We start from the raw sequence: 17208 nt of genomic DNA on the forward strand, positions 1-17208 counted from the left end.
GTTCTCTACACATGCATGCGAATGTTTAGAAACTACAAGGAGGGGGAATTAATAACTAAAACCTGTCAAGTTGATCACCAAAATTTTAAGTTACATCTATAATCAAGAATCAAATTCATCCTAAAGCAAACAAAACTTTTGTAACCTAACTGGCTGTCTACCTTGTATGTTGACTGCTGAAATAAGTCGAATTTGTTTAGTAGTGTTATTGAACGCTATTTTAAACACTTCATAAATTGACCAGAAAGGAAGACTTTTCTAAAAAATTTTCTATCATTTTGATTTGCATTCAAGTTTTACTAAATAAGTGAAATAATATTGAAAACTGAGGTAGACCCTTTTTGAGTTGATCATATGGGAAACTATTTATTTTTTTTTGTTAATAAATAGGTTTGTACAAAATAAAATTAAAAAAGCTGAAATGAATAGAATTTGAATTTTCTAATTGCACTTTGATTTTATTTATAATAAATAACTGGCATAAATATATAAGATATTTATGTCTGCTTTTTTAAAACTAATTAGTTTAATGTAAATTGTAACAAATCGTTATTCATCATATAATTAATGTTATTCTTTTAAGATGTACGGGGTCTTTATCCCAGATATAAATAAAATTTTCAAGTCATGTTAAAAAAAATTTGAGCATATTTGCCATTATTTTGATTGATAATGTATAAACAACATTATATACAGTATTTTTAAAAACGAAACAAGTGACTTATGCAAATGGACAATATCACATTACATATTTTGATTTATTAGTTTGTTTTTTTTAAAAAAAAATAATACATACAAAAATGCTTGAAAAACAGAATCAAATGGTATGTCCATTTTCTTAAACAGCTACGTACATTTTCGTAAACGCGCATTTTGAGCAGTGTCCATTTTTGTAAACATGTATTTAGAACTGTGCCTTTAATGTTAATATGTATTTTGAGATGTATCAAAATTAAAACCCTCTGATGTATAATAATGATGTATGTATTAATTATTTTGAACCCCACTGCCAAGTTTGCCCCATGACTGAAGTATCACCCAGTATAAATCATTTTCAATGAGACAGCAGTCTCTGTAAGTTTAAGTTATGTATATAAATAGAAAAACACACACACATAAAAAACATGATAGTTTATTTATTTGTATAAAAAGTTTGATAAAATAACACATTATAGTACAAAATGACAAACGAATAAAAACAAAACTTTTCTTTTAAGGATTTTCAGGATTAGTGAGAGTTAATGTTTCAAGACTAAAATTGTTTTGTGCAGTTACAGTTTCTGCACTTAACGTTTGTTCAGAATCTATGTTCATTGCAGAACTACCACATTCTTTGGAAGTTGATGGTGCAAACATCTGAGTTTGTGGTTGAGCTAATTTATTTTCCCGTTTTAATTGTACAGCTTCTTTATAAGGAGGATCAATTGGAACTTGAGTTGGTTGACGATATTCATAAACGTGATCTGCATTTAACTAGAAATAATTACATTAAAAAATATTTGTGTTTAATTCGAGCAAATCCATTAGCATACACTTTTTAAAAAGCAAACAGACATTTAAATATATGATTTAGTTTTCTTTAAATATGCTAGAATAGATAAGATAGTTATATACATGTTAAGGGGAATGGCAAGATGTTGGCAACATGGTTAACACTGCACACCAGCTGCCGACATGGATAAGAAAAAATCCAATAGATTTTGTGAAATAATATAAATTATATGATAATTGTTGCATAATGTACTAAATATTTTACACATAGGGAATTTTAGGGATTTTTATTGTCATCAAAATAGAAAAATTGCAATATTTTCCAGTCATGATTGACATTGAACATACTTGAAATGTTATGTATTATGTTTACTCATTATTGTGAATATTAATAGGCATTTAATGCATCAAAGATAGCTAAAAGATTTTTTTAAAATTAATTTTAAAAGAGAATTCTAAATAAAAATAAACAAAACATTTCAGTTTTAAGTTTAAACTTAACTTAACTCATTTAAGTTTTGAACTGATTTCTATAAATGAGGTTGGCTTCATTATGTATGAGTAATAATTATTTAAATATTCAAGCAAGCAAGCAATAATCTGTACAAAAATTCTATTTCAATAGGGATTTTTTTTTAGAAAATTTGATCAATTTTATGGAATTTTCTAGAATATACAAAAATTAGGAGAATTTTTATTAAACCAGTAGACTAGGAGAAACTGGCAAAATCCAGTAGTCTACTGGAAAATCCAATAGAGTTGGCAGCTATGTGGCATCACTTCCCATATGAGCTGGTAATCATCTATCTGAAGCTGGGTGAGTCACTGAAAATAGAATCCTAGTCAACAGTGATAGCTTAAGTGCCTTAACCACAGTGTCATCTCTACTATATATATACAGGGTGGTCCCGAATTCATGATACAAACTTTAATGGTAGGTACAGGACATTGTAACAATGATTTATTGTATAGGAATGTATAGTCGCAAGTGACGCGGTGAGGCGTAAACAGGAGAAATAACGGCCGAAAGGAAAAACAAAGATTTTATTGAAAGCGTTGTTGACAAGTGTCATGTTTACAGCAAGTGTTCAAAATTGCGTCCACCAGAAGAGATACATGCTTGACAGCATCGGTGGAGCGATTGGCGTACACGTTCAAAGATGCCTGGTATTTCACGCACACCTGCAGCAGCTACAGATATGCGAGCGACGAGATCCTCATCTGAGTCAACTGGAGTCTCATAAACAAGATGCTTTAGATGTCCCCATAAAAAGTAATCGAGGCTCGATAAATCGGGAGATCGGGGTGGCCAAGGGATTGGTCCACCACGCCCAATCCATCGAGCACCAAACGTGGCATTCAGGTAATTCCGTACATCAATGCTGAAGTGTGCTGGCGCCCTATCGTGCTGAAACCACACGCAGTTACGAATGGCGATCGGAACATCATGCAGCAGTTGTGGTAACACTTCTTTCACAAAAAAATAAGATAGCTTCCGCCAATGAGTCGCGTGGGTAGTAAGTATGGGCCAATCAAAAAGTCGTTCACAATACCAGCCCACACATTAATACAGAAACGTTGTTGAAATGCATGTGGATTATCGGTTGCCCACACATAGGAATTGTGCGCATTAAAGACACCCTCGCGTGAAAATGTCGCTTCATCTGTAAATAGCACATCACCTACGAAATCCGGCTGTAACGCACATTGCTGCATTACCCACAGGCAGAAGTTCACGCGGAGAGGATAATCTGCCGGATTCAATACTTGTACTTTCTGAAAATGGAAGGGGTGTAAGCGATCTTCGTTTAACACCCTGCATACAGCCTGATGACTCACACCTACGTCACGCGCAACAGTTCCTGTGCTTGACTCTTGTCTATCAGCCACAATGTTCAAGATGCTTTCTTCCAGCTCTTAATCGACCAGCGACATGTCTGTTGACGTTGAACGCAATTGTTTCACAAAGTTGACGGTGTAACCGTTGAAAAATTCTATGATCCGGCATTCGTCGATCAGGATACTCCGCGCGATACATTCGTAACGCAGCTCTGCCGTTACCATTTGCACGGCCGTACATGCAATGCATGTCTGCGTTTTCCAGGGATGAGAGTAGTCAGAAAGTAAAAAAGAGGAAATCAAAAAAAAAAAAAAAAAAAAAAAAATATATATATATATATATATATATATATATATAAACAAAAATGTGACAAAAAAGTGCGATTTTTAAACTTGTAAACCATGTTAATATAAATCCCGATATGAGACTTTTAAATCACGTAAATATGAAACTCTACATCGAATTTAAAAAATGTGAAAATACAAATAATGATTTTTTAATTTTTTGATCACGATGCATAATTTTTAAATCGCGAGCTTAAAATCCAATATCGTGATCCGTTTTTGTGGTTGTAATATCGCGCGTGAATACGAATTGCTACATAGGGCTTTAGAAGCTCATAAATACAAATCGCGATATTGATTTTTTAAATCTCGTAAGTAAGAATCGCAATGCACAATATTTAAATCGCCTGAATAAGAATCGCAACGTTCAACTTTTAAATCAGGTAAATACGAAAATCGAGATTTGATAATAAAATCGTGATTTTAAAAATGCATAAAAAAACAAAACACGATATTGGATTTTTAAATGTCGTAAATAAGAATCATAATATACGATATTTAAATAGCGTAAATAAGAATAGCAATGTGCAACTTTTAAATCAGGTAAATACGAAAATCGATGATTGATATTAAAATCGCGTGAATAAAAATCGAGATATTTGCTGAGTCTGGACTTGTGATTTCTAAAAGGCTTGTTTGTATTGTTTTTGTTTAGACATAATAAATAAAAATTTACAAGATTAATTGAATGAGCAAATAAATATTTTCACCGCAAATCCACCTCTATTTTTTTCCTCTTTTTTTGTTTGTTTTCACGCCAGAATACAAGAAGCAGCGACGTCTGAATTATGAAAATACGAGCTATCCAGCCGACGGATAAAAAATACGGAAAATCTTATTTTCTGTGCGTGAAATCGGAGAAAATAGCTAAAATAAGTAAAAATGCGGAAGGGTTAGCAGCTAGGGCGTAGATTGAATTTTCTGTTTATCTTTGAAAATCGTAAATAAATATAATTATTTTACTTCAGTGACTGAATTTTAAAAAAAACGGGATATTTATTAGAAAAAACCGAACTTTTAGAGAATCAGAGTTTTTGATAAAAAGGCTGAAATTCGAGAGACAAAAAAAATCTCACCCCTGTATAACGGTCAACCAGTCTTATCCCAAGAAAAAGATTTTTAGAGTAACTTCAGAGGGACTTTTTAGAGAAAAGGGACTTCAATAATTTCCCTACGCGGAGAATTAAATTCCTCATAAAATATTTTAACCTGTGCAAAAAAAAATTTCAGCGGAAATTAGCGGGAAAAATCTGAAAAAAAAAAAGCGGAAATCCGCGAATCCGCGGAAGAATCTCATCCCTGGTTTTCTGCATACGTAAAGTCACCCATTGTCTACGGCAGCACAATTGTGAATGGCGCTTTTCCCTACTGCAATGCATTATTTTCAACGGCGGCTAGACATCTACTGTCCTCTACCGGCAATGATACCAACCGATCACTCCATTTCTCTTTCCTTTTATTTCCCCTGTTTACGCCTCACCGCGTCACTTGCGACTATACATTCCTATACAATAAATCATTGTTACAATGTCCTGTACCTACCATTAAAGTTTGTACCATGAATTCGGGACCACCCTGTATATGTAATGTTAAAAGAATTATATATATTAAATTTAATTCATAAATAAAGCTTATATCTAATGCAAAATTAGTTAAAATCTTTCCCACGAAGAAGTAATAATGTTGATATAATTATCTCAGAAAATGTGATGACGTGTCTTTAGTAGCTTTAGAAATCGATCAGTCCCATGTTATTAAGACCTATTATTTAAATGCATAGTCCAGAAAGATATAAAAACCCTCTTTCCAAAGTTAAACTAGCTCCTCTCTACCTATCCACCAGAATGTAATGTTCTCATTATTGGGCCCCCAGCCCTTACTTAAATAAAATTTTATTTTTCATCATGTTCCTGTACTTATTTTCAATGGAATTACAATGTTAATACTTTCAAAGCATAACACACACACATATATACACATTATTACAAATACATAAATAACCAACCTGCAAAGAGTAAGTTTTATCAGAATCATAAGCACTCAAATCTCCACATGCTACGAAAGGAACAATGAAGCGATTAACACCAGTTAGTTGTGTGAAATCATCTAAAAAGTTATTTCAAATTAGAGTGCTAGACATAAACATACATATAATAAAATACATCAAAATAGACAGTTGAAATTTTCTGTTGTCCATTGTGAAACAATCTATAAATTTATTTTATATTATAGAGTATAGTTTATAATTCTACTGCAACATTAAAACTGAATGAAGTCCTAGGTATCCCAGCAAATAGTAGGAAATTAAGTGGAAGTTTATACTTAAGTACAATTTCATCAGATCCAGCAGAATAATTATAATAAAGTAGGAGTTACAGACACAGATAATTAACTCTCACTGTTATTCGTTACATTAAACTAATTACAGATCTATTTCAAATTAATAATTACATTACAGGTGCACAACCTGTGGCTTTCTGACTGTTGATGTGCGGCCTATGGGAGCTTCTAAAGACAGTAAAAAAAAAATTTTGAAAAATAATACAAGTAGAAAATTTTAAATTGCTCATTTGAGTAATCACTTTTTGACGCTCTCATTTTGCTAAGATACATTCTATAGTAAATTTACTTTTTGATTGCTTTTTCCAGTGAAAATATATAAATAAATAAAATTAATAAATAAATCAATAAAATAAACATAATTCTGAAGATTAAAATATATATATAAAATTAGAAATAATTCATAAACACAATGTTCATATTAAGTTTTCTAATTTTTTACAGAAAAGGTGAAGAAAAAAAATGTTCCCAGAATTAAATGATCTTTAGAAATTACACAATTCATAAAAATATTAATAATAACTGAATCTTTTTATTTAGTTACCATATTGCAAATCTAATAAAGGATTCATCATATTTGGAACGTATCCATCAGGAGGATTGTAGCCTTGGCACACAGCAAATGCTTCTGAAATAAGTAATAAAAATTTTCTTTAGGACTCATATTGAGTAATTCTAAAGCACTTTAGACACTCCAATCTTTAGGCAGAAAATAACTGGAGTAAATACACCAGAGTGGGTAAAAAATATTGACATATGGGTATTTGCTTAAATAACTTAAAACAAAAAGTTTTTTGTAAAGTTTAAATTAAATAAAAATATAATTTTATTATTAAATAATAAAATATTTAATTCCATGACAATCAAAATGATTTCTTTTTCTAATATTTGGCTTAATACAGAGGTTAAAGCTATTTATCATTAATTAGAATTACAATAACACAGAGATATATATAATATTTGCTAGTTAGTTAATTCTATATAGGTATATAATAATAATAAAATTTTGCTTGAATTTACTAATTAAATAAAAAAAGAAACACTTAGATAAAGTTGGTAATAACAATTATTAAATTAAATTGATTATTTGGAATCAATGAGTTAGCTTTAAAAAATAAGAATTAGCCCTTAATGCCCTTTTATCATTCTGCATTTGTACCACTAAAAAATTTTGCTTACAACATTTCAAATTACTTTCCTACTAAAGAGAGAAGATGAAGTTTCAAAAGTTCAATTGTATCATTTATAAATTCAATAACTTCAAAAATCATTTGTAAGTTCAATTGTAGCTATCATGTTGAACTAACATTGCTTAATGTACAAAAAAAAAGAAAAAAAGAAATGAATATCCCGATTTAATTTTGATCTAATAATCAGATTTTTTTAACTTTACCTAAAATTTGCCAATTAATTAGAGAAGATGATATTTTAGGTCATAAAATCGGATACAAAAATGTAGTTTTTTTGGAACAACCTACTCCTTTTGAGGTTGATTCTTGATCCTAAAAACATAGTCCAAATAGTTAAAAAAGGAGAACAATCAAAAGTTTGGAATCCTTAAAGTTAATATATTTTGCTACATCTATAACTTTATAAATAAATCGCAAATAAAATTCCCTCATTAAATTTCTTTTTCCTCATTACCTATAAAATTTCCATAAATAAGTAAAGTAATTTTAGATAATTATTTATTATTTTTTATTATTATATATTTTATTAATCAAAAAATTTTAAATAGTAAGGTACACAAATTATTACATTATATTTAAAGTATATAAATTTAAATGGCAAAATACAAAACTTGAAAGAGATCAGAAATCCAAATTTAAGAGAAAGTATATTTTTGCACCTAGTTTCTTAATTTAAAATATTGTATGCATTAATTAATTAGCATATTTAAGGTTAGGCCCTCGAACAATGAAGATTGAATCTAAACACATGCAAATCTAGTAATTAGATTAAAAGTTAGAGATGGTTCACTTTTCTACTTTGTGTACTGTAATTTAAAAGTGTATAATTAAACTTTTAAACAGAACTTAAAAATCAATTTAATATACTATCTGTGCACAATTTTCAAAAATATCAAGTGTTACTCTTACAATTTGAAACACTACATTAATATGCCTTTATTTTCGAGAAATTTATTACTATGGCAAATCACATATAATTTTGAATACACTAGCCTTATACATTATACCATATATGCCTACTCCATAAGTTGAGATCAAATTAAAAGATACATATATATATATATATATATATATATATATATATATATATATATAAACATTATAAACATTTGCTATAAGTATACCTATGCTAGAATTTCTGCTACTGCGAGGTTTAGCAATAGTAACATTGTTGAAAAATATTTTCAACTGAGCAAATAACAAGGTCACGTCTTTGCCTCTAAATATCTGTGAAAGAAAAATCAATTAGAAAAAACTGAACTACAATTTAACACAAATATTTAAAAGTTTTGAAACATAAGTTAAAATATAACATAAAAAGTTAAAAAATAACTATTGAATTGTACCTTTGCTACAAAAGTTCCACCTTTTTTCAAAAGATGTGTAGTAATGTTTAAAGCCTAGAACAAAAATACAAAAATTAAAAAAAAAAAACTAGATTTCATCTTAAATTAAATAATTTTTAGTTAATGAAACGAAGAACCCTGTAAAACGGAAAAGGATGTGAGATAGAACTGAAATAGGAAAATATTTCAACTAGCATAAAACATTGTTACGAAGAGGGATATAACAACTTATCACTTTTAACATGTTTACAAGTGCAGGCCAATATCTACACTTGATAAATGCATAATATATTAATCTTAAATGCATACACATTATTTTAAAGAAGTAATATAAGAATAAATAAAATTATACAAATATGCAATAAATAAAAATATATAATTTACCGAAATAATTATTTAAAAAACTTACAGCCAATAAAAGTTGTGCTTGAATATATTCATCAAGATCATGCAAGCCCGTAACTTAAAAAGAAAGCACAGATAAGTATATTTTAATTTAAACACAATATATATTTTTCCATTAAAAAATATATAATCAGGTAAAGAATATGAAAATACATATTCAGTACTAATTTTGAAACGAATAAATTAGTCAAACAAAATTTATCAATTAAATATTTGGTGAGTAGACATTTTTTTTTCCTAGTTAGAATCATTGATTGAATATTTAACTTTAAACATTATTCAACTTCAGCATAAGTTTTCAATCTTTTTACACTAAATACTTGTTTATTAGAACAAAATGTCTAAAAAAAGAAAAAAACATACAAATTAATTATACTGCATTAAATTTTTTATGCATACATTTTATTTTCATAATTTTACAGTAGTTAAAAAATTAACACTTTTAATTGTTTGCATGAAAAAAGAGGGTCTTTCTTAAGACAATCTGGGAAGGTTATCAAAATGCATATTTCTAAGCAAAGCTCTCTTTTTTAAAATTTTATTTTGGGTCGCAAACCCTCTTTCCTTAGCACATGCAGTTCTTGGCAGTTGAGCCTTAACAAATTATTCCCTGAATTCAGGATAAATAAGAAAACAGTTTAATTTAAAAAACGATATAAAAATATAATTTGCAATAGTTACAAACAAATTCCAAGATCTTTTTCTTATTTACAGTATATCCCTTTGAATATGTCACCTTTTCAAACCACTGAAATTTTAACAAAATCAGGAGATAGACTTATACACTGGTAATAAAGTCGGACATTCATTGATCATGGAATATCACTGCATTATAAACAATGAATAACTCTGCACCAATTTACCATTTTCAAAAACTATTTTAATATGTTACACATAATTAATTTCGTCATTTGCTCGCATCGTGTTCTCTATATAAAGGATTTTATAAAAACAATTACATACAGAAAAAAAAATTAAGAAAAGTTAAATAAATTTATTTAGGAGTATTTAAAAAAACACAGCACAATGAAACTTTTAACACAAACCATGAAGCAAAAAATTTAAAAATCACAGAAATTAACTCTGTCAGATTCAATAACATTAGCACTGTCTTCATGTCGATCACACTCTACAATGGATTCCATTCCATTTCATCCTCAACTTCTGAGTCCCACAAAAAATTGCCTTTCTATCCAAAGAATTCCAAAATTCCACAATTTTTATAAGATATTACAATAACATTTGAATCCCCATTTTAGCATACGTGTAGTACAATTTCACACGCTGTCTATAAGGGTAAATGACGGGAGGTTATTTTAAGACAACTTTATTATATCTAGAGAGAACAATATAAAATAATTTTTAAATGAGAAAATTTCAAACGCCTAATTTTTCAGTTTTAGAAATTTGCATATTAGTTCTTTTAAAGGGTTTATTTATACACTAAAGGTATAAAAATTGTGCTAACTGGTAATGAAAAATAATGGGTCGACTTATAAACCGAGATATATGGTTTTTACAAACAATAATAATTTTATAACTGTATAACTGTTGAAATAAATATACCATCTGGAGCTCCATCACATACTACAAGATCAGCATTTTCACCTTTGAAGTAACTAATTATTTCTTCAGCTGTTGACACCTATTGCAAACATATTAGATTTTTTTTAAGTGAAATATACTATTTTATATTCTTAATAATTACTAAAAAAACACATAGCATATTACCAGTTTAGATCCTTCCCTAAAAAGTTATTCTTTCAAATAATAAAAAAAGAAAAGAAAAGAAAAGGGAAAACACTGGTAATAATGATAATTCAAGCTGGTTGCACATTTCTAAAAATGTAATGACTTATTTTAACAGAATTAACACGAAATTTTACACCTAACATTTGGAATAAATATATTTTAATAAGAGAAGATGTTTCCATAATAAATGAATTTTAATGAAATTAAAATTGAGGTTTTTCTAATTTAAATTGAATTACTTTACTTAAAGTTTGTTTTGTTTAAATTCATATTTTGTGACTTATTTAAATTTCTATTTTAAGAAGTATAAAACATCTGACACATTTTAATTCAAAATTAAAGAGAACAGAATGAAAGATAAAGTTCTGAAATTCACAAAAAAGTCATTTAAAATCTTCTCCTGGTAAGCTCTCAAATTTTTAGTCGCTTGAGATTTGGGGAAAAAAAATAATTTAACCAAGTATACACAGAAACACAAAATAAAATATGATAAAAAAATTACAATTTCTTTTTAAAATCAATAGCACAACGCTAAGTAGGAAAATATTTTTAACAATTAATTATTGGTAACCACTTTAAAAAATCTGTATAAATTGTAGCATAAAGAAATTAAAATCAATATTTAGATAGATAATGATTAACAAATCACAGTTATTAAATGTAACATAAATTGAATAGCTATAATATAGTGAAGAATATTTATGTATGAAGAGTACCACGTTTTTAGAAAAACCAATTAATAGTTTCAATAAATTTACCCATATTTTTTATAAATGAGATGTAATATTAATAATAATTATATTAGTATATAAAATAAGTATTCTGTATGATTTAATAAAATGTTTCTGATGACAAAAAAGAAACTTGCCTAAAGTTTTTTTCAGATTTTAATAGTTTTTGACACTTTTCAACAGGTTTTTGATGTGTCATGTCAAAAATCCAACATTGTTATGAGGATCCATTTTTATAAACTGATGTATGATCAGAATAAACAAAACTAAAACAAAATCATAAAAGATGTCAATATCAAATTTTTTTTACTAAAAAATAAAATGTTAAAATTTAAAAAAAAATGAGTTTTAAAATAGGAGAAGTATTATTTATAAATTTATTTTATCCCTTGAAAATAAAGTTACGAATTTTAATAATATATCTTTTTGAAACCTAATTAATGCATCATATAAACATAATGATGTATAGCACAACATGTCAACATTAAAATACTCTTTTATCAATAAAGTAATCCATTGATCACAACTACCCAAAATGATAAAGTATGGAGACTATTCACTCTTCTTTCATTACAAGGGAATACAAGAAGTTTCATACTCGATCTGCAATAACATCAAATGAAACAGTGGGTTGCATAATCTTTTAAAAAATTTTGCTATCATATATTGTCATTGGAAACATTTCGTTATGAAAGCAGAAAAAGGTTTAACATCTATTCACTATATTGGAGTGAATGGTGCAGTTAGAAAATTCTAATTGATTTTAAAACAACATTTTGTCTATAGAATAGCATACAAGACTTAATGTTTTGCTCCTTATAAAAGAAAACTTGTTGTAATGAGAGTCCTAATAAAAAGCATAAATTGTTCAATAAACTCAAAGTTCATAAATATTACCTTTGTTATATCACCTTGTATTTGAATTACACCTGGTAAGGGGGCCATAGCTTGTAAGTCTACAGCAACAATCTTTATATCATCAGGGTCTTCAGCATTGCCTCTAAAACAAGCAAAGAATAATGAATTTTCTGCTGCCATAATTTACAGTAGTTAAAATTTTACAAATGCCTATTTCGGATGAGTATAGACTCCTTCTCTTTCCTTGGGAGCAAAAATAAGTAAATCACAATCAAGCTTATCAAATTATGTTTCCTATCACATTTCATTTTCTTTCAAATTCAACTTTTTTGAAATTTACAAGAAGATTCCTGACAATATAAGATATATATATATATATATAGTATATATATAGTTTATATGTTTATACCTTTCCCTTATTGAAGCAAATTGCAATCACTCTCCTCCCAGGTGTTTACATGACATTTTGAATAGCTACATGGTAATAGAGTATGAAGTCTCATTTACAGATTTCTATCCTGCTTACTAGAAGCAACCCTACACTTTTTAATAACACCAAATTTAACAAAACTTTTTGCTTTTTTCTAAAAAAAAATTTACACACGTAATCTGTCAAAAAAAGTTTTAGTAAAAGTTAATGTTTAGTAAGTTTTCTTGCTGTATCTCAGATAGTTAAGCACACTAAAAGAGTTGAGAAGACAAGAAAAAAAACAAAAAAACATTGGTGATAAGACTAAACTATGAATGTTAATGAAGCTGATTATTATTGTCTATGGGCTGTCGTGCCACTGAGTTTAGTTTAGATTATTATTAGTGTTTGAAAAGAACACCTGAGGATGAGATTTGTTTTTCTTTAAAATATAAATATTTTCAATTAAAAATCTACTTAATTCTGCTCCTTTCTTTTCATTAAATGGAATTAATTAAATTTTTGCAATTCTTTTTTTATTATTTTGAATGGTTCCTTTTTTAATGTTATTTTTATCTGATTATCCATACTGCTAATTTTTCATATCATAAGGGGGAAAAAAAGAGAAAAATGTATCTTTATTTACGAAAGAGATATTTCAAATTATTCTCTGCTCACTTTTATTTTTTTAATAAATATATTGTATCATAATAAGCACTAATTACATTTTTAAATGCATGCCTATAAGAAAACACCTTTGCATGAAATTGATTCTTGGAGTCACTCTTGGCTTTGGCTTCGTTTTATCTTCTTAATTTGGCGAAAAGAAGAGCTATAACTCTTACTTTGTCTTCCAACACAGACTTTGTTAACAATTTTCTTACTTTAAGTAATAATTTTATAAAACTAATTCATTTTTTGAGTTACATTAATAGATTCATTTCTAATTGTCGGAAAGAGGAATGGATGTTTGGTCCCATCGCTAGAGAGGAACTTCAGCATGCAAAGATTTCTCTAGTAAAGTTAGTACAGGTAATTGTATTTAGGAAGGAGATAAATGCATTAAAAGTTAAAACAAAGCCGAACCCGAGAGTGGCGCCAACATTGATGTTAATTGCTAATTATCACTATTATCTATTAAGTATATTTTTAATTATTGTATAACACATGCTGCTTGATGTTTAATTTATTGATATATTGCTGCTTGATTTATTATCTGGAAAAATCTATTTTTCAGACTTGCCAAAGTCCCAATGATTCTGGATATAGGATTTTTCAGTGCATCATTTTAAATCATTACTAAATACAAATCATTAAATTATTTATAATTGACAAGCAAAAAGATATACAATAGGCTAATTATAAACTATATGCTTAAAGTATTGATGAAATAATAATCATGCTTAAGTATAATGAATTAAATAGAATCATACCAGAAAACAGGATAATAATTACATAAATGTATGAAGTTATGCATACCTTAGTTTTCGAGACAAAACTTGACTCCAACTTCCAGGAGCAGCACACAAGTCAACAACTTTTTTCACATCTAAAATGAAAAATAAAAATAATTTACGTATTACTTTAGCAAACACAATATTCTCGTCTAATATAGCATTTTCAGCATAATAAAAAAAATTATTTCTTTATCACTCAGTCAAAGTACAGTTGACAAACAATAAATTTTTGGCAAAAAAAGAAATTTTTCTTCTTCAAAATTTTAAATTTAGAATTGTTAGAAAAGGCAATATTTTTAAATAAAAAGCAATGTTGTGATTTCCATCAAAAATGAAAAAATGTTAACAGATCATGAGACAATCTGTTAAACAAAGTGGCAAAGTGGTTAAACTTAAAAAGTCATTAAATTTTAAAGTACACCTCATTTTGAAGGAGATGCAAGAAACTTATTTAGGCCAGCTCCTAAGAAGTAGATTACAGAAATAATTAGAGGAAGGCTGGATATTATTTTCAGCTGGAAACATTATGGTTTAGCATCAATATGAATACCTGAAACCTGCCCCTTCTCAGAGGTGAGCTTCAGCCAAAATCATGATTATATCAATGGAGAAAACATAAACAATACTATCTAGACAAGTAAGGTATTATTTCCCTTGTATATTCAGAGAGATTACCGTATTGTGATCTGTGATAGAATAAACGCCATGTCCTAGCAACTTCCGGACAGTGGCCCGCGAGAAACTAAACAAAAATATCACAGAAAGGGGCCAACTCAAAGGGTATAACTCGTAGCTGCCCACAGACAAACATCTACATGTTTTGTTTTTTTAAAAAATTTTTTCCATTTGAAATCAATCTGGTGTCATGGCAGATCATGATACGTATATCTCCCCGTATATTCTTATACTAACACCAAAACTAAGTTGATTAGATAATAGTTAAAAAGTTATAAGGAATTCAGAAACAACAGTGTAAAAAAAGTACAGCTGTTAATTAGATCTGTTTACTTGCAAATCATACCATAACTTTCAAAACAATTTTTAGTTTCCCTTAATTATTTATATACCAAGCTTATCTTGTAACAGTAAGGTGTAGATCCATTCACAGCAGATATAGAAGCAATGAATATTACATACAAAATGTACAAAAAATATTTTGGGCAAAGATGAGTTGGATGTAATATTTCTCATGCTGTATAAATTTGAATTTAACCCTGAAATAACTAAGTAAAGTGTTTAATTAGCTAAAGATAATAAAAAAAATTATTTAGATTAATAAATTGTATTAATATTATACATAAAAATTATATTTTGAAAAAAACATGTGAATGACCATATTACTCCATAAGTGGCCAGGAATTACCCCATCCCTGGGTATCCTGGTCACTAATTAACTATTTTTCAAATTACTCAGGAGTGATTGTGAGCCCAAGTCAAAATTCCGGAAAATTTCTTAAGTTAAAAAAAAAAAAAAAAAACGCAGTTTAAATGGAAAAAATTTTAAACAAGTTTTTTCTTCTTTTTCTCAATCTTTCTTAGTTTACTTAAAATATATTTAAAATTTTACACATACTTATACCATTTACACATACCTATGATAACCTGGAGAAGTAATTGAAATTTACAAATATGTGTTTCTTTCCTGAGTTTATGATTATAAAAACTATATACTGATAAAAAATTCATATTAATCTTGAATATAAAGCTTATGAAGTATCTGGCTCTCCCTTACAAACAAACAAAATAAACTGTGTTTTTAAGTTCCACCTTTCAAAATTTGATTTCCAGAAACTTTTGTGATCAATGATTTTTTGAAACGTCTGGACCTTCAATCACCGGATCACGGTTAGCGAAAAATTCGGAAATCCGGATTTTTTCCGGAGCACAATCGAAAATAAATATTTTGTAATAATTGAATATTGATGCTTTTTGACCAGGAATTATCCCAGGTGACTCTATTCATTACTATATTAACAGCTATCACCGCAATTAATTAAGCTTCATTGGCATAAATAATAGAAATTGATATATACAGGTACATTTAAAATAAAATAAGAAATACATGACTTTTAGTACATAATAATGAAAAAAATTATTTGTCAGGACTTCTCTGAAATTTATATTTTATTTAATAGTGTTTATTTTATAAGAAATTTTAAAGAGAAACCTTTGAATAAACCAAATTCTTCATTAATTTGCAACAATTTGAATGCACTTCTTGCACGCCAACCTTCTTCTTTTGCAAGGCGGTAATACACATCTCGTTTATCTTTGGAGGAGCGACCCATTGATATAATTCTTCAGTAATTTAAAATTTTGCGAAATTCATAAAAGTCCGAAGTAAACAGCGAGCCCCAAATGCAATTGTAAATGTAAACAAAAAGTAAGTGGTTGCGCGTGCACTATAATCAACTTTTTCGCTGTTTTCAATGGTTACCATTGAATTATAGTGCTAAGTTTAAAACTTAACGAACGCAACATTGTTTTTCAGTTTTTTCGTTCTCATATTTTGAACACAATTCATTTACAAATTGCCAGATTTTATGAACAAAACATAGCATTCATGAAAATGGTGAGAAAAAAAATGAATATTAAAAACATGCATAAAAAATAACTATAATTTTCAATTTAATTTTCGTAATCAGTTCTTATAATTCTTGAGTCAAAATTATAGGACAATTTCGTTATTTAAGAATTCTGCTCATCACGGAAGTATGAAGAAGTGAAGTAATGATGATTCTGAAAAATAACCGTTTTTAATTTGAAGAACTTTGGAATTAGGTTTGTTTTACTGTAATTTGTTTCTGGTAAATAACTAGAGGATTATAAATATCTTTTTGTTTTTAAAATGGCTTGTGCTTCTGACAAAAGTATTGAAGTTATTACTCCTGAACATGCTGTCCTTATACCGCCTGTTCCTTCAGCTACTTCAATTTTAGCTTATGTCGAAGCCGTAGCAACTGTCATTGGATCTACTCACATTCATAGTGTGTATGAAGATCAAGACTGCATAAAAGTTTATCTAAACGACAAGAAATTTGTTGA

The 17208-nt window shown here is 28.2% G+C and overlaps 1 protein-coding gene across 1 annotated transcript; it reads right to left on the reverse strand.

Annotated features, from left to right (window-relative positions):
* Positions 1–1116: 1116 nt before the first annotated feature.
* On the reverse strand, positions 1117–16793 carry LOC107437430 (tRNA (cytidine(32)/guanosine(34)-2'-O)-methyltransferase). The gene is made up of 10 exons (XM_016049431.5): positions 16331–16793; positions 14186–14255; positions 12337–12439; positions 10523–10601; positions 8961–9013; positions 8552–8605; positions 8330–8432; positions 6560–6643; positions 5681–5781; positions 1117–1473 (listed from the first exon to the last, which is right to left on the reverse strand). Exons 1-10 carry the CDS (start codon positions 16449–16451, stop codon positions 1213–1215), a joined length of 1029 nt encoding a protein of 342 aa, XP_015904917.2. The 5' UTR covers positions 16452–16793; the 3' UTR covers positions 1117–1212.
* Between the last annotated feature and the right edge of the window lie 415 nt (positions 16794–17208).

This window comes from Parasteatoda tepidariorum, chromosome 7, assembly GCF_982258835.1.
Source record: "Parasteatoda tepidariorum strain Cologne lab strain chromosome 7, Ptep-v5.0, whole genome shotgun sequence".
Classification (NCBI taxonomy): Eukaryota; Metazoa; Arthropoda; class Arachnida; order Araneae; family Theridiidae; genus Parasteatoda; species Parasteatoda tepidariorum.

Coding starts and splice junctions, on each gene's coding strand:
- LOC107437430 (XM_016049431.5), bottom strand. CDS start 16,451: ATGGGTCGCTCCTCCAAAGATAAACGAGATGTGTATTACCGCCTTGCA. Junction 12,440..14,185: donor GTTTTGTCTCGAAAACTAAG/GTATGCATAACT, acceptor TGCTTGTTTTAG/AGGCAATGCTGAAGACCCTG. Junction 5,782..6,559: donor TTTATTAGATTTGCAATATG/GTAACTAAATAA, acceptor ATAACTTTTTAG/ATGATTTCACACAACTAACT.